General features: G+C 41.7%; 4 protein-coding genes across 8 annotated transcripts in view; 2 read left to right on the forward strand and 2 right to left on the reverse strand.

Moving 5' to 3' along the window:
* The window catches only part of LOC124184541 (tRNA 2'-phosphotransferase 1), a 50,628-nt gene extending 39,878 nt beyond the window's left edge, over positions 1–10,750 (reverse strand). Inside the window, exon 1 of one of the 2 annotated variants that reach the window (XM_046574354.1) lies at positions 10,440–10,750. The gene's annotated coding sequence lies outside the window, so the exon portion shown is untranslated. Of the gene's footprint in view, positions 1–10,435 lie in introns of both variants that reach the window. The other variant, XM_046574353.1, reaches the window with a different exon arrangement.
* LOC124185553 lies at positions 635–15,232 on the forward strand. Its single transcript, XM_046576429.1, has 14 exons — positions 635–1,057; positions 2,679–5,383; positions 6,241–6,320; positions 8,765–8,883; positions 8,987–9,098; positions 9,211–9,364; positions 10,029–10,166; positions 11,487–12,182; positions 12,272–12,549; positions 12,639–12,789; positions 12,928–13,141; positions 13,607–13,974; positions 14,056–14,242; positions 14,468–15,232. Exons 1-14 carry the CDS (start codon positions 1,043–1,045, stop codon positions 14,537–14,539), a joined length of 5,289 nt encoding a protein of 1,762 aa, XP_046432385.1. The 5' UTR covers positions 635–1,042; the 3' UTR covers positions 14,540–15,232.
* Positions 8,542–10,292, forward strand: LOC124184543. Its single transcript, XM_046574355.1, has 4 exons — positions 8,542–8,883; positions 8,987–9,098; positions 9,211–9,364; positions 10,029–10,292. The coding sequence occupies exons 1-4, from the start codon at positions 8,716–8,718 to the stop codon at positions 10,168–10,170; spliced, it is 576 nt and encodes a 191-aa protein (XP_046430311.1). The 5' UTR covers positions 8,542–8,715; the 3' UTR covers positions 10,171–10,292.
* Positions 14,920–20,559, reverse strand: LOC124184540 (multiple coagulation factor deficiency protein 2 homolog). 4 transcript variants are annotated; one of them, XM_046574351.1, is made up of 7 exons: positions 20,389–20,559; positions 19,020–19,146; positions 16,514–16,668; positions 16,359–16,445; positions 16,049–16,194; positions 15,884–15,931; positions 14,920–15,809 (listed from the first exon to the last, which is right to left on the reverse strand). In XM_046574351.1, the coding sequence occupies exons 3-7, from the start codon at positions 16,666–16,668 to the stop codon at positions 15,676–15,678; spliced, it is 570 nt and encodes a 189-aa protein (XP_046430307.1). In that variant the 5' UTR covers positions 19,020–19,146; positions 20,389–20,559; the 3' UTR covers positions 14,920–15,675. The 4 variants fall into 4 exon arrangements, with proteins under 4 accessions (XP_046430307.1, XP_046430304.1, XP_046430306.1 ...); XM_046574348.1 differs by lacking the exon at positions 20,389–20,559 and adding an exon at positions 19,229–19,372; XM_046574350.1 differs by lacking the exon at positions 19,020–19,146.
* Between the last annotated feature and the right edge of the window lie 561 nt (positions 20,560–21,120).

Genomic DNA, 21,120 nt, shown 5'->3' on the forward strand with positions numbered 1-21,120 from the left:
GATATGATTGAATTAGCTTTTAACGGTCATACCAATATGTTTTAAAAACGTATTTCTCTGTCGAAACATTTAATCTTTTATTTCCTTCTTCTTCTTCTTCTTTAACTCTGTTTGCTTTTGTTCAAAATAGTTATCGAGTATACGTAACAAGCGTATTGCGGCACAAGACGAACCTGCTACTCTTAAAAGAAGTCTCAAAATTCGCTCTCGATGTAAGTGCAAGCGACACCACGCACAAATATATATATATATATATATACATATTGCCCGCGTTTCGCGATTGCGTGCGAAGCCTGTCAATGGGATGCAGATCGGGCTGCAAAAACGTTGACGAAATTGTCAATGCCAATCGAAAGTGTTGCAAGGATATTTGTGCATGCACGATGTGCACCTTAAACGAAAACTAAGTCGCTCCTCCGCGATTCGCTCGGCTTGTAAATGATCGTCCGCGGGATCCATCAAGTACATACCGGCCGCATGCAGTTAACGTGACGGGTAGAACCTGCACGATTAGCCCCCGCAGGTTGCAGAGCTCTGCACAGCTAGTTCAGACCGTTGAGAGTCTCGCCTGCAGCAGCAGCAACAGCAGCATGGTGCTCATCGGTAGACAGTGGCTAAGGTAAAAGAAGTAGGTCGGTGAGAAGCGACATGAGGAGGTAACCGCGAACTCCCGTCAGTCGCGTGAAGATATTCCTCGAGTGAGCAGGTGCTACGTCAAGAGACTCGATCATACCTACCTGCCGATTCTTGCCGATCACCGATCAATTTATCGCGTCATATTGCGCCGTTGTGTTCCACACAAATTGGGGATAGTAAAGAAAAAATAAAAAAATATTTATTGAAAATTGGAACCCGTTTTTGTTTCACACGAAGCAATGGGTCCTTAAATACCAGACGACGTTTGTTTCCACTCTTGATAATAAGTATCCGGTCACTGAAGTTTTGTGGATCTGTAGCAAGACGTACTTTTTGTGAAAATATATATCGCTCCAAGAGTGCAAGCGTAAATAAATCCATCACCGGAAGTAATTCAACCACAACGATGCCGCGGTTTGAGGTAAAAATAATTCTACCCCCTTCATACCATGAATTAATTTCGTAATGCATTTTATCTTCCAGGTAGTGCAGGGCTTTTCCCCTCTTTGGGGTTACTAACTTTATCAGTTATCGAATCACCCTCCGCGTGTTTCGACATTCTGTTGGGAAAAAACTGTATCAATCACCTAATTGGTACTGATAATTTCTTTGCGAATCCTCCGATAATCGCACTGATCCCTATAATTCTGATCGATCGGTGTGCGTATTTGACGAGGGAAAGTATCGGCCAGATTCTGCTTCGCTTCCGGAACATGATGACACCGTTTTTGCGGTGTAATCATCGAGACTGCGAGGGGCGAACCCGCGGCGATAATTTGAATTTCGTTAGGCGTCTTCACCCACACGCGCTGGTTGAACGGTGGAATCGGAATTGCGAAAATTTAACTAGAAGCACGATGAGGTTTCAAACTCTTTTGCGCAAAACGACGACGTTCTACGTGCCGAGAATGTATGATTAAGAGATATTTAGCGAAAGTAATCTCAATATTCACGCCCCGGTGAAGAGGAGGACCATTTACTGCAGTTGAGGAAACAATGGTATGAGTGCAGAATAACCCACCGACCAGTTAGCCTTAATTGGTGGGTAATTAATGTCGGTCAAAGTGTTGCAATATGTAGAGCGTTGAGTATGCACGGTCCCAAGACGAAAGGCACACGCGACATGTGTGCATATCTCCGGAGATATAGCATCCCAATTACCGTCTCGACCTCGGGTTGTCCGAATTCCACTTCGTTGTCCAAGTAGGAAAATTTTTGCACTCGTTCGTTAGTAGCTTCAACGTTAATTGTCCCTTTTTCATTTTGTCATCAATTCGTCGATAACTTAACCATTTTCTGTATTATGACCTTCAGTTCCAAATCACGGCTATCCGAAAACGAGGCTAACGCTCTGCGGTCATATTCACGCTGTTCCGTTGGCGATTGTAACGCTGTAGCGGAAGAAGAGTCTTGATTTCTAAACTTCACTGGGTTGATAATCGCACGCGTTCTAAGTGCACACGGTGTTCCGAGCCGCCATTCGAGTCTCGGATGCGAGTTATCAGTGACAAATAACCAGGCTCGTTGAGTTACACCCGACAAGACACGCATTTGTACCCGCAGCTGCACGCGATGGTGTGTATAGAAAATTGCACAGGCAAACGAGACAGCGAGATTACGCCCTACCTACACACACTAGACTTTCGAAAATGTTTTGAAACCCATTTTATATGCGTGTCATTGCAACGCGGTCGACACGGTGAAATAAGCATGAAATAGGAATGCGCGCACGAGTCGCAAAGATTAGGATATTACCCTATAAATGGATCGCATACACCTATAACAGGCATAGAAATCGTTCGGTGCAAAAATCAATCATCGGCCAAAGTGACAGCTGAATCATGGATCTGTGCAGCCGTCGCACGATGTCCCATTGACCTAGTGAGCAGTCTACGTTGCCGCGAATGAAACAATATAATTTAACGCCGAATCACTCTGACAATCACGTTGCCGTATAAGCTATCGATACTGTCTATGGCGCAAGCAGATATCCGGATTCTTTGTAATTACCTTTCGTTTCACGCCGCTTTTTCATTTCGCAGGTAGTGCTGGTACTCGCTTTGACGATGGTCATCGTCACCTCGACGAGTGTTCCTCCGGCCCCGAGCTACACGAGAACGATGCTAAAAGTGGCGAGAAGTTTGCCTGGGGAGACGGAAGAAGTGAAGGTTCGAACGAGCGAGGGTAACCTGGCGACGTTGATAGTGAAGAGGCGAGATCACAGAGTAGTTCAGAAGGAAGAAGGAACCACTGGAATGAGCACCGAACCCGAAAGGCGTGGGCAAAATCAATCCCACGTGATTTTCGAGGTTAGAAAGTTGCAGAATCAGAACGGCGAGGCTCAGAGGAGACTGCAGGAGAACGAGCAGGTGGCGAAGATTCGTAGCCAGGTATCGGGGCCAGTCGCCGATCAGGAAGGGCCGTCGAAATTCGAGCGGAAGAACCTCAGCCAGGTCGGTGAGAGCCTGATGGAGTACGGGAGCTGGAAGCCACTTGGCGGAGGTTCGGAAAGAGCTCTCGAAGAGAAGCTGCAGGCAGAGGAGCCCTTGTACACAAATTGGAAACCAGTCGACACAGGGCTGCACCGATCGGCGAGCTTCGCGCGTTACTCGAAGCCCAATTTCGAGCATCAAGGTATGATATTCGCCGGAAGAAACACGGAGAAGAGAGCAGACCGGGAACTCTCGTTCGAGAAATTGAACCCCGCAAGAATAGTCGGAAATCAGGAGGAGCGACATGGATTCCTGCCGAACCAGCCGAGACCGGTGACTAGGACCAACGTCGGCGCTAATGTGTACAAGAATAGAAACGCGAAGAACGTACCAGCGGAAGTGACGATCAGGTCGGAGATCAACGTGAAACCGGCTTCCAAGAGGTCACCGATGACCTTGGACGCCGACGGGACGCCGACCATCCACGGACATCGAGTGCCCGATGACCCGATGGACAAGATCCAGACGTGGAGGAACGCCAGAGTAATAAACAACAAGTTGATACCAGAGAGCGCAATGGTCGTTAACCTCGATCCTTCGAGCAATTTTTACGCGATTGACAAAACGGCCGATCGTCAAAGGTTCGAGAACTTTTTCGACGACGTTAATCGACGGTACGGAAGAAACTACGATGCCGAAAAGACGAACGTATATTTCGAATGGGATCCGAAGAATTATCAAAACGACGCTCTCAAGGCCGAGATCTACAACGCGGCTAGTGACGGCTACAATTCCAACGTTCAAAAACGAATGCTTCATCCGGACAGCGTCGCGAATTACCCAAACTCGCAGAGCTATACTCCGGAAAGTCAGAAGATCGCCCCGGTCGCTTTGAAGCCAGGAGTGAGAGCCCCGGTTCTGCAGTATGCTCATCCGGAACTGGGTGTGCAACCGGCGAAGATCGTGAAGAACGAGATACGGCAACCCGAAAGCTACTCGGAGGTTCAGCCGACGTTCACCTCGGAGACCCGGCAGAAGAAGAAGTACGTTCTGAACGATAAGAACGTCGTGGACTCGTACTCTTCGAAGTACTATTACCCTAACCACCGTTTCTACGGACTGAAACCACAAAACGACCCGCCATTCTGGGTGAAAATATCGGAGAACCTTAAGAACCAATTTTCGACCGGGGTTGAAAAGGTCTCCCAACTTACACGTCCGGTTTTCGACCCCTTGGTGGAAGCGACGCAAAAGATTTCTAAGAACTTGGGTCTCTCCCGGGACGTAGCGCAGGACAAAGTTGGAACCGTTGCCTCGGGTTCGTCCATTCTCATCCCTGCTCTGGGTCTCGTTGCTTCCGGCGCTGCGCTGGGAATCGGCGCTGTCGCAGTTGGCAGATACCTCGATGTTGACGTCCTGAAGAGATCAGGCGACGACGAAATCGATCTCGAGCACAAACGAGCCCTCGAAGCATCAGCGAAGAAGCTTCCTGAGTATGGAAATGAGGTGAACGAACCAGATAGTCGGGTCGACAGTGAGTCAAGGACGTGGCAAGCGTCGTTCGCCAGCCCAAATCAGGCGGCCAATTTCGTTCAGACATTCGAAAATGAGCCAGTCATCGTAGCCGAGGGGGAAGAGAGAAGCCAGAGCCGAGAAGATGACGATGGCGTGTTTCTGATACTCGAAGAATCGAATGATTCGGACAAGGTGGAAACCCGTGAGACGAAACCGGTCGTTGACGAGCTGGAATACGTTGAGACCGGAAGACACAGACGAAGCATCGATGATCCCAGCGTCCTAAGGTTGGAACCGGAAGTGGCTGATTGGATGCGAGACAAGCGGTTCCAGAGAAAGAATTTAGACAAGATAACGGAAATTGTGGAAATCGATGTACCCAGACGCGGAAATATCGACGTTACCGATCTGCAACTGCAGAGGACGAAGAAACCCGAGTCTCAGAACGCGGGTACGATCCTCGTCGTCGAGGGTGATGAGGATGCGTCGGAAAGAGCGGATCTCGATCAAGTCGCTGTCGAAGACGTGGCGAAGATCGTCGGTGAAATGATAAGACAGTCGGAGAGCGAGGAGGGAGAACGGCAAGATCAGAAGAGGTCGAAGCGTAGTTTGGGAACGGATCAGGAGCTCCAAGACACTCTCCAGAATTTGGAAAACGCGGAAGTCGCGGAAGCCGGGCACGTCGAGGGTGACTGGGCGAACACACCCTGCGCCAAGAGGATATTCTGCGACGCGATGATCCTCCGGGGTTCCGACGCCGTCACGTTTATGGAAAAGAAGATGGCGTCCCTGCTGGCATTGTGAGTAAAGACAGATGGCACGTGATCGAAGCCTCGTGAATCCCACGGTCCGACTAAAACGTCCCGCGATAGCTCGGCGTGCAGACACTATAGCTAAACGACGACGAAGCATCGAGTCTGAGCGAACTCTCCATGTATAACTTTCTTTCAGCTTTCGCTTCGCCGAACAAACGTCCTACTGACTGATTCAACTCTTACCTCCTAGCACAGTTTCACTTCATTGCCCAGTTTGGATAGTTGGCGCGCAAAAAAAAAAACTCACTCTGCACGGACTCCAAGTCACTGACCAATACCGTCGAGCCGGGTTACGTCGGCTCGACGTTGCTCGCTAGAAAAGCTAACGAATTACAGACCAGCGAGAAGGTTCTGCGTGACCTGACGCGTCAAGAACGCCTTCAGCCAACTAGGAACAAAACACAATCCATGCACTATTACCGCTTTTAAAAAAACGTAGTTTTCTAGACCTGTAAACAAATTAGACGCTCGCCTCGTTAATTTCGCGACAATGGACGAGATAAGGCAGAAGCACCGTTTGTGACCACTGTACCATCTTTGGCCACCCTTGTATATCGTATTGCTTGTTTTCAATACGATCAATGTGTCTAGTTATTGAATTCATTGCCAAAACATACCCTGCAAATAATATTACATTCTCTGATAATTAGCTGTTTAAAAAGTAATTTTGTTTTACCATTTGTGACCACGTCCTCGATTCCATGCAATTGATACTGCCACAAATGGATCAATGGATGGCTACAGACGGTACTGAGGTGGCCAAAACAGGTGCATTTATCCTACCTGCCACTTCACCCCGTCAGGTTTGATGCACTATGCCTTAATATTCCCATATTTTTCAGAATACAACCGGGCGCCGCAAACCAGGTGTCAAGTCACTTCGAAGAAGTCATGGACGCTATTCGCAGGCACGATTGTTCCGGTTTCCTTTGCCCCCAAGCGAGGCCGGGAAACGTTTTCTTCTAACCTAATACTTGGACGCGGTGTATAATGTGTGGGAAAAACGTTTCCTCAATAGTACGTGAAGGAGCTACCTGACAAATAGCCGATACTTAACAACCGGAGAGATGTACTTAATCGACCGAGAGAGCGAACCACTACTCTGCAAAGCACCATACCTGGATACGGTCCAAGAGAAAGTTTCACTGTCTTGACGAGGAGAAGTTGTCATACGACATCTAATCAGATCGTTCAAACACAGTCGGATGCTTGTTGAGTCTTCGACATTTTCTTATATTTCGTTTTTCTTCCGTGACTGTCTGCTCGTCTTTTTCAGTGTTGTACACTCGTTCGATGCTGCAGTTGGTTTTTAGAAAGTATTCAATGATTCAAATTTTTTCAATGACGGAGTTATAAGAAGAAATTGTTCAGAGTCTATACCATGTTCGTATTTTTGCTCGGTTATAACGAGGTCGTTTGAGTCGTGCCAATTATGCATCAACGAATTATTAATAATATCATTTTTTTTCACCGTTATTCAAGAGAGTAAAGATTAATGTTTAAAGGTAAATTACTACGCTATACATATGTAAAGTATTCCAGGTTGAAGACGCCAAATTGTATATAGCCATCACCGTAATATTCCTATTTAATACACATCCTTAACTTAAATTATCACAAAACAAACGCATAGCTTATAGGGTAGCTCTAGGAGGACCAAGATTCGTTAAAATGGTCAAGTCGGAATCGGTGAATACGTGTTTTCGTATCGCCTCTTTCGTCTAAAGATCGTCAAAATGCAATCACAGTGAACAATTTGTCGTATTTCATGTATCGCACTCAATATTTTGCTATAGCAAAATTGTTAGTGAGCAAAATAAATTGAGTCAAAATTTTCAGAGCACGGACGAGATGCACAGAAAAGTTTCGTCACCAATAAACTGTTATCGGTAATCATGGTTCTCGAAATACATCGAGATTAGAACGTAAGCTAGTTGTAAGCCAAATAAATCTTGTAACAGTTAACTAAATAATACTGTACTACTATATATAATATACTATTATACCACTGTGCGCGCAATATGTACTGAAAAATTGATGAATAAACTACGTTTTCTAAAAAAATTAAAAAACAAAAAACAGGTTCAATACTCATGTTCAAACTTCCATTGGCTCATACTGCAAATTTTCTACACTTTTTTTACTTGAGACGCAACGGAGTAAAAAAGAACTTGCGAAACACAAAGTAGACAGACGGGAATTTTTATTGACGCTGGTGCGATCTCGAATTGCTAACGAAACTACGATTGTTTGTTCGAAAAATATTGCATCAGCAAAAACCTGTCCCGCGGAAAGTGGCTGACCAATCAATTTTGCCATTCTACAACTGGCATGTTACGTAGACACTTGATGGTTGCAGAATTTCATATTGAAAAAAAGAAATCAAACGAATTAATGAGCCTCAAATTCCATAGATTTCAATCGAAAGAGAGTTTACTGTAAGTCAAAATCAGTTAGCTACAATTCCGTAAAATCGGATTCAATTTACGACTGGTCTTATCGGCCCGAGAAGAGTTCAATTAATGTTTCGAGAAAGTCGTTACCTTTTTTAATACGTATATCCGACAATCATAATGATAATGAGGTATCAAATTTCAGATTGTGAAGCAGGTATTGCAAATTTTCAGCATAAACCTAAAATTACAATAACAAATTGTCAACTGTTGAGGCCGTTACGTTCATTGATGCATTTACAGACATGTTTCGCTCGTTTAACCCGATTGGCTACGATGGCAATAATTTTATGTAATCACGTACGCGTGGTTAACTAAGTGAAGAAACTGCAAGGACTAACAAGATGACTTGTAGTCCTGAAACAACTACAACGTCACACATATATCGTACAAATTGAAGAAGAATAGAAAAAGTTTCGAGTTTTCTCCACTTATTTCCGGCTAAATGAAAGTGGCCCTACGCTGGAAGCACACGACTCGGCTTCAAAGACAATAAACCCAACAAGACCTGGGACAATAATTTGAGTAATTATATCGCGTTTTACGACACAGAAAACAATGCTTTGCCGGTTAGATGCACCGCGAAGAATACGTGGTGGGAAGAATGAATGCCCAGGCTATAAGGTTCTCGGAAAAGCTGTTCTATTTTCATTTTTATTCACACAGTTGAAGTCAACTTTTTCGACTGATATCAGCGCATCATCTTTTACTTTTCAACACACGTAATCAAAGTGAACCTGATCATTTATTTCCAATTCGGATATTTTTTCTATTCAGTTTGCAATTTTTCAGTACAAGTGTAAAGAAAATTTGTTTGTGCAAGAACATCAAGGACTTATCGTAAGAGTAGCGAAAACTTTCGAAATGATTTGTTGTTCGCGTATTTTGATATTCGGTATGACGTTCGCGGTAGCATTTGCTTGGGTCCAAGAAAACGATTTCGTTAAAAACCGTGGAGTTCGAGTCCAGGTCGGATCCATGCTCGCTGAAGTTGCAAAAGAGTTAATTCAGAGATCGTCAACGAATAGCCAGGTGAGATAGAAACGATTCGGGATGAATCACCTCTGATATTCGTGGAAAATTCACTTACGATAGTTTTTCCGGAGCGTGATCAGTAATTGGAAACGCCTTACAGGTACTGAGTTTGAATTTGTCAAATTTGCTGATACTTTTGGTACTCAAGGCTGTAGTTTTCGGGGCTGGATACATGGGACATCATGGATACAAAACTCGCGAATTGGACGATGGTAATTATTACACGTATAAACCGATAATATACAACTCTCTGTAATGGTAATAACGTGATCCAAAAATGATGTAGATATGCATACACGTTATATATTCATTTCCTCTGCACAGAACCAATCGTTTCCGAGAGTGAGGTAGCCTTGGCCTTGGGCTACCTTGTCGGCGACAAATGCCTTTTCAGGGCAGCCTGTGAAGTCCCTCGCAAAGCCAAGGAATACCTCGGAGCCGCCGAAATGTTTCTGCAAACCTTCAAGCTCATGCCACAGTATGTTTTTGCTCGGTGCAATACGCAAGTCGCGTCGAGTTAAAAGTTGAATTGAACGTAGACCAATTGGGGTTTGATACGTGAATGCGATGACTAGATCATTGGAGCACGTGGAGATAAGAGAAATCTATAGTCAGTCTTCACTAACTGCGTTAAATTTCACTTATTTTTAATACAAATGCTCAAAAAAAGATTTGCTTCAGACGACAATGATGCCGAGAAATGTATTTCTGTAATAGAATTAGCATTTATTGTAGAAATACATTTCTTGATATTATTCACGCACAAAATAAAAAGTTTTTGGATATTTTTGTTCGGAATTTCATGGGGAATTACGCAGACTGAGGCATTTTAACATCAGTGTTGCGTAGGCTGTGATAAAACTCAAGATAAGTGACATTTTACCTCGATCGGTAAAGACTGACTATAGCATCCTCTTAATACTCGAAGCTATAATTTACCGTGAATCCAGTTATTTCAGATGTCGGTAATGTTTTTATGCCTGCATATTCACAAGTCTACACGTTACTTTTACATTTACCAAACTTTGATTGGTCGTTCGATATATTTTTCAACCAATGATATTCAACAATTTCTACGCCAGTGTATGAATTTGTGACAACATGTTTCAAGCTGTAATAGCAAAGTTGTTGTTTGTATACAGATCTGTTCCCGTAGAGTTCGACAAGTATGAGAAGACTGTTCTAGAGCTGAGGAAAGCCGTAGAATATGGATCGGCCGGGAAGTGTCCACCGGAATATACTTGCAAGAAGGAAAATATTGACAAGTTTTTGAAAGACGCGTGAAATTGTGGGAAATGACAATAATATGGCAAATCTATTTCATATTTTTTCACTAGTATTGGAATCTATTTTATAATAAAGCATCAAGTAACTATTGTACTCTCTGATCAATGACAATATCTTTTCCGCACTTACAACTTATATATCTCAAAACAACGCTTACCTACATGGTAATTATATGTATTATTGCAACAGTGACAACAACGGATTAGTACATTATTGAAAATACAGTTTCAGAATTATGTAATTCATCATCAAAAATACATACCTACATATCAGATTGTAATTCTGCCGCTGCTTAGTGAAGCAACACTTCTAAAGCGTCAGTTGTCGTGAAAAGAGTTGTCGATTCTCATCTTTCGCAGTGAAACGGCCGCCGCTTACTTTGAGACACCTGATAAACTTGACACGCTTTAAAACAACTTCCAACAAACAACTTTTAGCGTATTACTTCAAATATGGTTCTCTGACGGAAAAATTGACGGACAAAGAATGTTTTAAATTGACACACTTGTTTTCTGAACATCCACCGAACGACCCATCACGTGATCTATGCACGATATTTACGTATTATGTCCTTGTCAACTGGCTGATATTACGACGCACTTCGTCTCTCTCGACGCCGACTCGCATACTCGAAGTGCTCGAAGCGAATCGAAACGTACCCAGAACCCACTGCGCTGTAAGCGTGATGTCACGTGTGACGCTAAGATGTCGGACAGCGCGGGGACGTTTGAAAACTGCACATATTCTTTCATTTATTTAATAAAATCGCAGCGATCTATAATGCGTAAAATGAAACTAACTCACTTCTAAAATCAACTGAAATTTCACGCTGCTAGTTGATCAATTAAAAATATCATGATTATCGCTAGCCAAAGTCCCGTGCCTTTAACTTACTGCGCGATGCGTGGGTCGATATACATATTTTACTTCTCAAATGTTTCAGATTTCAGAACCCTTCTGTGAAAGCTTAGAAGTAAACGGTGAGTAGGGTGTACCACGCACAGGGAATTTGTTTATTATTGTCATGTAGATGTAAGAAAATGGGTCAAATTTATCAATAACACCAGAAACACAACGTCGCTTTGATTTCATCAGCAATTCAAATAAGAAATATGTGCTCTTTGAAGGCGTAATTGCTCTGTAACCTAATCATCGGCGTTCTAACCTCAAAAGTTTCCGGCTTTGTTGAAACTTTGCAGGTTAGAAGCCTGCTTTATACGGTTCAATAAACTCCGATGTTGGTAGAACTGAGTGTAGGCAAGTAACACGGCGTCTTCTTGTTCCGCAGATTATTTTCATTTGGATATTTCCTAAATGAGTGATACATCCACGTCGATATCAGCATTTGCCGCGTATTCGAAAATGCGTCAAACACCGGAGAGCCCGTTCTCATCGAAACCGGCTAAAAAGCGTCACAGTTCCGCCGCACTTTCGAGTAAAAAGAAGCCGAGGAAACGTTCGGCGTCTGTGGGTGACTTGACGCCAAATGAAAAAGGAAAAAAGACGCAAAAAATGTCCCGACTTTTGAAAGAAAAAAGTATGAAAACTGCAACAGGCGTGTCAAAGAAATCCTCAAGCAATTCAAAATCAACGGTGAAGAGATTGTCTAATGGAATTGATAAATCATCATCGAAATCAGCAACACCTAATAATAGAAGGTCCGTTGCGGGAAAATCAAAAGCGGCATTCCAACTGGCCGTTGCCGAGAGTGAAGTTAGCCCCAAATTAAGAAATAAAACTCTCAGATCTAGTGGTGACAAAACAGAACTAAAGGCTGTTGTAAAAAAAGTTACCTCACCTGTAAATTCTGCATCGAAGAAGAAAGCAAGCAAAAAATCTCCCGGCAATGTCGCGAAGTCAAAGCCGGAATCGGATTCCGAAAAAGCTATGAGTGATGTTGATGAATCAGAATTACAGGATAAAGAGGAAACACCATCCGGTTCGATCGATGACGGAAAAAAGCTGTTTGAATGGCTCATTTCTCCACTTCAGTTGGATGCTTTTTACAAGTAAACAATATTACAAATCAATCTTGAAAGAAAAAAATTCATTTTCTCCAGGACCATTTTTTTTATCTAATGTGATTTTTTCATTACAGAACAAGCTGGGAGCTTGCCCCACTATACATAAAGAGAAACACCTCGAGCTATTACAAACATCTTATTTCCACACCCTTAATAGATTCAATCTTGCGAAATTACTACATGCAATTCACCAAGAATGTCGATGTGACTTCATACACGGATGGCAAAAGAGAAACACACAATCCTGTTGGTCGTGCATTGCCAAGTGTTGTCTGGGATTATTATGCGAACGGTTGTTCGGTCAGGCTGTTGAATCCCCAAACTTTTATACCCAAATTACATGTATTGAATGGTATGAAGAGTATTAATGAAAGCTGAAAATTTATATTAAGAGTTTTACTTTCAAACTCCAGACCTTTGGTTAATTTAATAATTTTTTAGCCACCCTCCAGGAATATTTTGGATGTTTTGTTGGGGCAAACGCTTATTTGACACCACCGAATACTCAAGGATTTGCACCGCATTACGATGATATCGAAGCGTTTATACTGCAAGTAGAGGGTAAAAAGAGATGGCGTCTATACAAACCGAGGTAATTGTAAATTTTGAAATCGTCTCATTACAGCGCTTGTTATGTATTTTACAAAGTAGAATCTTGTGTTTCAATTTATCACCCATGTATAAAAGTTGTGTATTACGGATATTTTTTCCTCTTTTCATGCATGGTTAGGAGCGATGATGAATATTTACCAAGATTGTCCTCTGATGATTTCGATCAATCGGAAATTGGAGAACCGATAATGGATATAGTTTTGGAAACTGGTGACCTGCTGTATTTTCCAAGAGGTACTATACATCAGGGTGAAACTATCGATGACACTCATAGTTTACACGTAACCTTGAGTGTCTATCAGAGGAATAGCTGGGGCGACTTTTTCGACAAGGTAACAAAATAATATTGATTGCTGATAAATTATTTATTGGTTGCGCGATATCTCACATATCATGCAGATCAAACGCACAATATTTTCAAAGTATCAAACACTGTTCAACTTCTGCTTCATGCCATCCCGTTTAGCTTAAACAAGTTTTCCCGGATAGAGCTAAGTTACTAAGATCATTATGTCAAATCAGTAATTATTACAGATAAGACGATGAATTACCGAATTGTTTTGAATATAAGGCAACGTTTTTAGTCGTTGACTACACCCGCCAAAATTATCCTCGTCTAATACGCAGACTCGTTTTATGTGCGGGTAACTAAGAAAAACATCCTGAAATACTGTCTCCGAATCTTATATGTGGGGTCGGTTTTTACTCCGAACAACACTGTATTTTAAATAGCTTGAACGCTACCAGCCCTGTGATTTAATAAATAACACAATAATGCGTTTTACTTGAAACTATAGCTTGTCCCAGTGACGTTGGAAAAAGCTATTGCATCAGATGTTGAATTCCGCGAAGGTTTGCCGCTGGATTATCTTCAGCACGTAGGTTTGGCGCATGCGGATACGGACACTATTGACAGGACTAAGTTTATACGAAGAACACAGTACCTCTTATCTAAACTAGTCCAATACATAGACGTTGACAGAGCTGCTGACGAAATGGCTAAGAAGCATATCCACGATTTTCTTCCGCCAGTGCTAACAGAAGAAGAAAAAGCATGTTCGATATACGAGGACGGGGAGAGAATGACAAAGGGTGGTATCGTAGTGAACAGAATTGAGGTAGAACCAGATACGAAAATAAGATTGGCCCGAGCATATTGCATAAGGTATGTGAGCCTGGGTAGCATTGATTTGACATTAGTGTCATAGTTTTACCTCAAATGATTATTTATTGAATAACATTTTAGATTGCTGCGAGAAGAGGACGGACTCAAAGTTTATTATTCTACCGAGAATTCGAAAGAATATCGCGAGTTGGATCCACAGTTCTTGGAGGTATCGCAGGAACACGCTCCCGCTATAGAAGAAATCATTCGACAGTATCCAAATTATATCAAAGTCGAGGATTTACCTCTGGACGAGGAAGACAGCAAGGTAACGGATGATTTATGAAATTATCTAATCACTTTGTTATTCTCAATTTTACGAGTCCACGGATCACAAAACCTATTGACGTAACTGTATTCTATTTAAACACGAATTAGATACAGATCCGTCTACTGTTTACAGACACGCCGTGGTCATTCAGCAAAAAGGCAACTCAACTATGAAGAAAATTAGAAGTACATGTGGTAATAATAGAAAAATATTTTCTTTCAGATCCAGGTGGTGAGGGATCTTTGGGAGAGAGGTATTCTCGTCACGGACCAACCATTGCCTATCGTGGAATAATTTACGAGGGAGTGATTTCACCTCCCGTGCAAAATAAGAGTAATCAGTGACTTTAACGGCAAACTTGTGAAATAAAGCATAAACGTGCATTTAATTTCTTAAAATAAAAGAAATAAACTTGTATTGACAAATCTTATAACCGACGGTGATTGGTCTGGGTTGAACAATAAACTTTGAATTTTCCGTGCAATACAAGCACACCGTTCACTTGGAAAAGTAAATTTTACTTCCATTCGAAAAATTTGTTATATTTCGGAATGTAATGTTCACCGATCCGTAAAGTGACAATCGGGTCCCGATAGGCTATAGAGCGTCTTGTGTATTGAAAAGTATATTATCTACGTAGAAAATAGTTTTCTTCACAATACTGTGTTTTTTACTTTTTCAATCCAGACTATCGATAGATTATTAACTTTTAATCACGGAACGTCTGAGAAGAAACCGAAATACTTTTGGTATTCTTCCACAGAATAGAGATATTTGAGTTTATTTTATTACTAAAGATATGGGTACGGCCAATTGATATATTATTGAAATAGCAAGGGATAATATTGAGAACTATTGAAATATCGTCTCGAATGATATGACCGTATGAATAATTTTCTATCCGTACAGTACTATCCGTAACTGTTTCAATACAATACAAAACTATCACTGTATAATCAGTTATATAAATAAAAATTTGTGTATACATTTCTATGTCATATATATATGTTACGTACATACTTAATATCTAGCGAACTCCAATACGTGGAATAAATTGATTGGCACTGATTTTGCAGTTCACAGTAGAAAGACAGCGTACTTATTTTCTTTCTACACCGTATCACCAGTTATAGTAACGATAAGTATAAAACTTTCATATTCCAGGAAAATACATTGACCCGAAACTGAATTTGATATTTTCGCGTTTTCCGCAATAATAATTGTGCGAATAAAATTTAATTACGTCTAGTCTTGCGGGTCTTCGCGTATTATTTCATCATGTGTATAAATTTCAGATGTACATACCTTGAATAATTCGTACACCTAACCTCCTTTCGATAATTTGAATCTTTCCTCTGAGCCAGGTCCTCGCGATCTTAATTACACGAAATCACTATAAGCCAGTAATGCCAATCGATCTAGACCTTATACTATGGTATTATGAGCTTTTTATCTCTTTTCGCTTCTGTATTTTCATCCCGTTGTCTTCCGAGCACGTATTCGATGTATCCCAAGTATCCATCGTTGTCCAGATCGTCTTCTTCAAGCACATTGTCAATTAGATCTATAATGTAAATAAGGGAGTTCGCGGTCATATTTCAGGCTCAAAAATACTTCCAGAGAATTTCTGTTACTGACAACAGAGCAAATTAATCGCTGTGCTGTTTGTCTTCTTTCCGCCACATCCTGAAGATATTATAGACGCTTAAATTGATCAGCTCTTGACCGATTCGAGCAACAAATACGAAAGTTTGCGTAGTTTTTTATGAAGTAGAAGATGAATGCCGTATCGAAACCAATTACCAATAATCCTAGGCAGTTCTTCTAGATTTTCCCGAGCTGTTTCATATTCAGTCCTTTCGTCTCCTTCGTGTTGGTGCAAAGTATGCAGAATTGCATTAAGGATTTCCAAACCGTCAAGTTTGGTGTTATTGTCAATATCGTGGAAGCTGTAAATTACCAAGATCGTTAAAAAGATTTAGACCGGAAGAAGACTAAGACGTTTTTCAATCAACAGAATATCACTGATCACTGAAAATTGTACGCAACACTTAACATATCGTTACTACTCATTGTCAAAATATTTCGTCGTGAGACAGATTACAATACATACTTGAAATAATAGAACTCCAATTCCTGATCAGACATTTTCGAGAGATCCAATTGATCCGCTAAGGCACCCAAGTCTTCTTTCAAATGGCTGCAAGAAAGACGGAACATTAGTTTAGTAAATAATCGTGAGAATAGACGGTAAGAAATTGCGGGTACCTGGCGTCGTGTAAAAGTTCGGCGTCCTGGGTCAGTTTTAAACCATCCTTTTGCGGGGCGTAATGATGATGCGAAATCCCGCTCTTGGGATGATGTGGTCCACGAAATCCGACGGAAAATTCAACGAAGAGTCCCGCCAGTACCAGGAGCAGCATCTAGTTTCGGGGGTATAATCATTTTTCAATACACGAGTGCGTGGCAAGTCTGATAAAGGAAATGTTGCACAAAAATACGAATCAATCCGACAATAATTGGGCTCTGATCCGATTGTTTTTTCGTCACCGGTGAAGACGCTGATGAACGCTGTTCTGACCAAGCAAAAAGTAGCTCCGATCGAAAAGTCAGAATGAGGCCCCTTGGGAGTAGTGATATGTATATAAAATCTGATGGTGGCCAATTTCCTTCACAAATGATAAAAAAAAGTTAATTTATCATTGGAAAACGAGTAAAATCATGATCAATACGGACTGTATAGATTCTTTGAAACAAGTTCATAAAAATTTACGTATATCATGTTTCGTTAATCAGACTTCTATTCCGTGTACAGCACTTAGTTGTTTGACTTTTTTCACAACTGCATGCAGCCTGAATTCATTTCTGAAAAAAAATTGAGATTGTAATTTACAAATGAAACAATATATCTGTAGCTAGGTGTATAAAATTTGAAGAACCATGTCTGCGGTAAAATAAATCAGTATCTTTACGGAAAGAAATGAATTTTTTCAAAAATGTATATCGGTACATAAACTTGATCGAGAGAATGACAAAAATCGTCGACACTTGGAGAAAGCTACTGGCTGGATGGAACAATAGTACCTGCTGTGATTTATTCACTGACGATCCGAGCGAGGTACTACGTACATACATAGGTATAATACACGGGTCTAGGAAATACGCATGTCAGGCAGAGAAAACGAGGGTTGTAGGGACAGGGTGGAGTGAACAGAACGCTGCACCGTACACTCTTGGTGACAGATGCGTGGTGCGGTGCAGGGTAATTATTATACGATTACCCACAAGGCCATTGATTTAGATTGAACTCGGGGGGTCCGAGAGGCGCGCTCAGCCCCGGGAGCACTGTCACCCTGTGGAAATATGTTTCAAGATACGAAATAAAGGGGGGGGGGCGGGGGGGCAAACAACCCCCGGTACAAACCAAGACCTATTTCCGGCCGCCGTCAAAGTTCAATCCTGTGTTTTCAACTCACTATCTCGCATTTTCATCACCCCATATCAGCTCGGGCATTTGCACTGGGGTTGGATTATCATCGGCAATCAAAGTATACATATTCCTGTATCAATACCTGTTTGTACACTCGCGTGCTTGCCTTTCTTGGTACGTATGTGTGTGTGTGTGTGTGTCCCTCTGTCCCTCTGACCCTTCGCTGCCCAATCAAAGTTTTATATCCGTCGCAGAGTGTTCTTATACGTACCTACTTCTATGGATTATTCTTGTAGTTTCAAAGGAAATGAAACCGTTTGAAGAATAATAGATACATATACGTCAATAGGTTGCACTTGTAATGAGTCAACTCCTGAAGTAGCTGTACAGCCTGTGTACGCCATGATCGTGCATATTTTATTCTGAAACGATCCATTTTCTGTTCAAACTTTCAGAGCTGGAAACGGTGGATCCCTTTTTCTCTTCGTTCACGCAGCGATCTCTACTAGGTACATTTTTTCATCGTACTCGATGAGGGTATAATTCAACTTCAGAAATGGCAGTGTCAGTAAATTACAATAATTGCCACCGAAATAATTCACTGAGAAGAAGAACGAGCTATGAATAAAAAAAATAAATAAACAGAAACTAAACTGCGAGGGAATGAGGAGAATGCAGTATCAGGACTGGAACAATTATTCGTTTCATCGATACTAGTTTCATTTTGTTTCATCGAGTTTCAAAAAAAAAAAGAAGATGAAGAAAATCGATTATTACACGCAGTTCCGAGTGAAAAAGTTACGAATCAGTCTACCTACCTATTCGTCGTTAAGGTTGAACTATAGGCTGATCGCGACAATGATTGTAAAGGAAACGTGCCTGTTACAGGCGCCTGATTCAATTGATTAATTAATTCAGCGAGTTTGATCGATGAAATATACACGAGTATAAATTTGTCGAGGTTACACTCCGCGTGCATTCCACCAGCTCTAACGGGCTATACAAATCCACTTGAAATATCGCTTGCACGTCTCTCGTAGGTAGGATGCATTAGGTGTGTGCATAGCGCATTGTTTGCGCGTCGAGGAACGGAGTATAGGTGGCAAAAGACGCGGAGCTACACGAGCTCGGGGTAGTTAGGAATCAATTTTATCGGCTTAAGAGGGGCGGATGCATATGCTGGGGGGCCTGAGGGGCTTAGAGCGCAAGTGGACTCCGAGTGGACCCCGAGTGGACCCCCGGAGGGTCTCACCCTAGTCGTGCAACTCCTCCCTCCGGGTGTCGAAATCTATAAATAATTTATATCATTTGGTCCATTCATCGGTCGAGCCCATATGTACGAACCTGTCTCGCCTTACGCGAATCGCTCGCCTCCCGGGGTTCGCGGTGAACGGAACCTGCTGCCGTTCGAATTCGCGGGTTTCCTGTTTCGGGCGTCCACGTGCTCGGAGTCGAACAGTTTCCGAGGAATCTACGAGTAGATTTCACCGATTGTGAGAAGTATTTCGTTTCTTAGGTTTGTTGGAATTGGAAGAAAATTTGGTGCAACTTACTGCTCGGTGCAATTGAGCTTGTAGATAGAGTATTTTCTGGTTATTCTGACCATAAATATTCCTTGGCGACAATTTACCGTCGCACCAATGTCAAATCATTGCAATAGTTGTACAAAAATATAGTACAAGTAAGGAAAAGAATTTTTTTTTTCAAACAGTATTAATACGTATGTACGTACCGTATAGATTTTCTGGTTATGGATATAAAACTTTGTTTCATTTTCTAACCGGCATTTTGGTTTTCGGTTATAGCAGTAAATTGAAACCTTTAAAATGGACGTAGGTTGGCCAAAAGTCGATGCAGTAGTACATTGAGTAGCCGTGGATCACGCATTAGTCTGCGAAAATGCAAAAACACAAACTACCAGAATTTTAAAATTCAAATTCCTTCAAAATCGTTTGAAATCTACTAAATTCGTTCAACACCCTCTACGCCAGCTCATTTTATTGAAATGAGTACTTCCTACAAAGCCATCGAAACAGATTTTCTCTTTTCTCGATAATCAATTCGACATAGCCATTTCTTGATTAAAATCAATATCGCTGCACTATTCCAAATTAAATATTCAACGATGCAAACGTCATGAAAAAAGATGTTTCAGTGAATGATGTAAAAAATAAAAGTCATCCGAATAAAATGAGTAATCGTAGGATGAAATCGAACGAATAAACTAGACTTCAAACAATTTCAACCGAATGGAAACGAAGCATCGTTATCCAAGCATTTGTTTTCAACACCAGTATTTTCAATTTCTCTATAATTACAAAGATCTTCGAAGCTTTGTACGAACGTGAAAAATAATAATAAATTTTATAAATACAACTAATTAATAAAAAGTATCGTTTTTCGGCCAACCAACATCCTCGTTGACTCGGCAGCAATCACAAGTAAAAATTTCTCTGTATACAGCGACAACTCACGGGGCGTTATTTTTTAATGAGGCAAGTGCATACGTCGTTTGAAATTCAAAACCGTGGCTGCATTGTCGGTGAATTTTTAATTCGATTCACTTGATCGAGGCCCGTGACTATCCGGGCATCGGATCTCACCCGGGACCCTTCGACGACCCGAAGGGACTCGGACCGAGGAACTGCAGGTTATGTCGCAAGCTGCACGGGAGCTTTTAAGCACCCCTGCATGCAAGCGGGGATGAACTTACCTCCGCTATTTCCACGGCCGAATCCGCGCCTCGATCAACCGGGAATAACCGGAATAGGTTTTATCGGATCTACGCCAGACAAATAAACAAACTGCAGAACGATCTGGAGGCGAATTTACCGTATTTTCTCTGTTTTGTTCCGCGCTTTCGCGACGACGGGACGAGAGATTATCGACGTTTCAACGGAGTCTGCGTATTCCGGACGTGCGCCCTCTCCGTCGACCCGACGTACCTCTTCGGGTCTTCGTCTTCCTCCTCGTCCGCGAAACGCGATGAAAGATCACCGAGAAATCGGATGGAAGTCATTTAAAAAAAAAAAAAAAAAACGGCCCGATTCCCCCTGAATATCATCGATCGGAAATCGGCCATCGGCTTTACAGAATTAATTTCCATATGAGAAACATGCTCATTTCTAAGAGTCAACGTAGTCGACGTGTTTACAGTAAGACAAAGGAACAGAAATCTGTACAATTTCCATCCAGTCTTTATCTACTATTTTTTTTTATACTTTCCGCCGATCAACGTGTTTGACGACTGCGGTAACTTCTTATAACTTGACTCTTGTACACGCAATTACCTATCTTTTAAGCGATTTTGAGCCAACTGCGGCAAGGCATAGATCGAAGAATTAACATCTGAATTGAAACAAATTTATACACCGAGAAATGCATGTTCAAATGTAGGAGAATTAATAATGAAGATGACCGTCTTGTATTATTTTATCGGTGAAAT

Source organism: Neodiprion fabricii, chromosome 6 (genome assembly GCF_021155785.1).
Source record: "Neodiprion fabricii isolate iyNeoFabr1 chromosome 6, iyNeoFabr1.1, whole genome shotgun sequence".
NCBI lineage: Eukaryota > Metazoa > Arthropoda > Insecta > Hymenoptera > Diprionidae > Neodiprion > Neodiprion fabricii.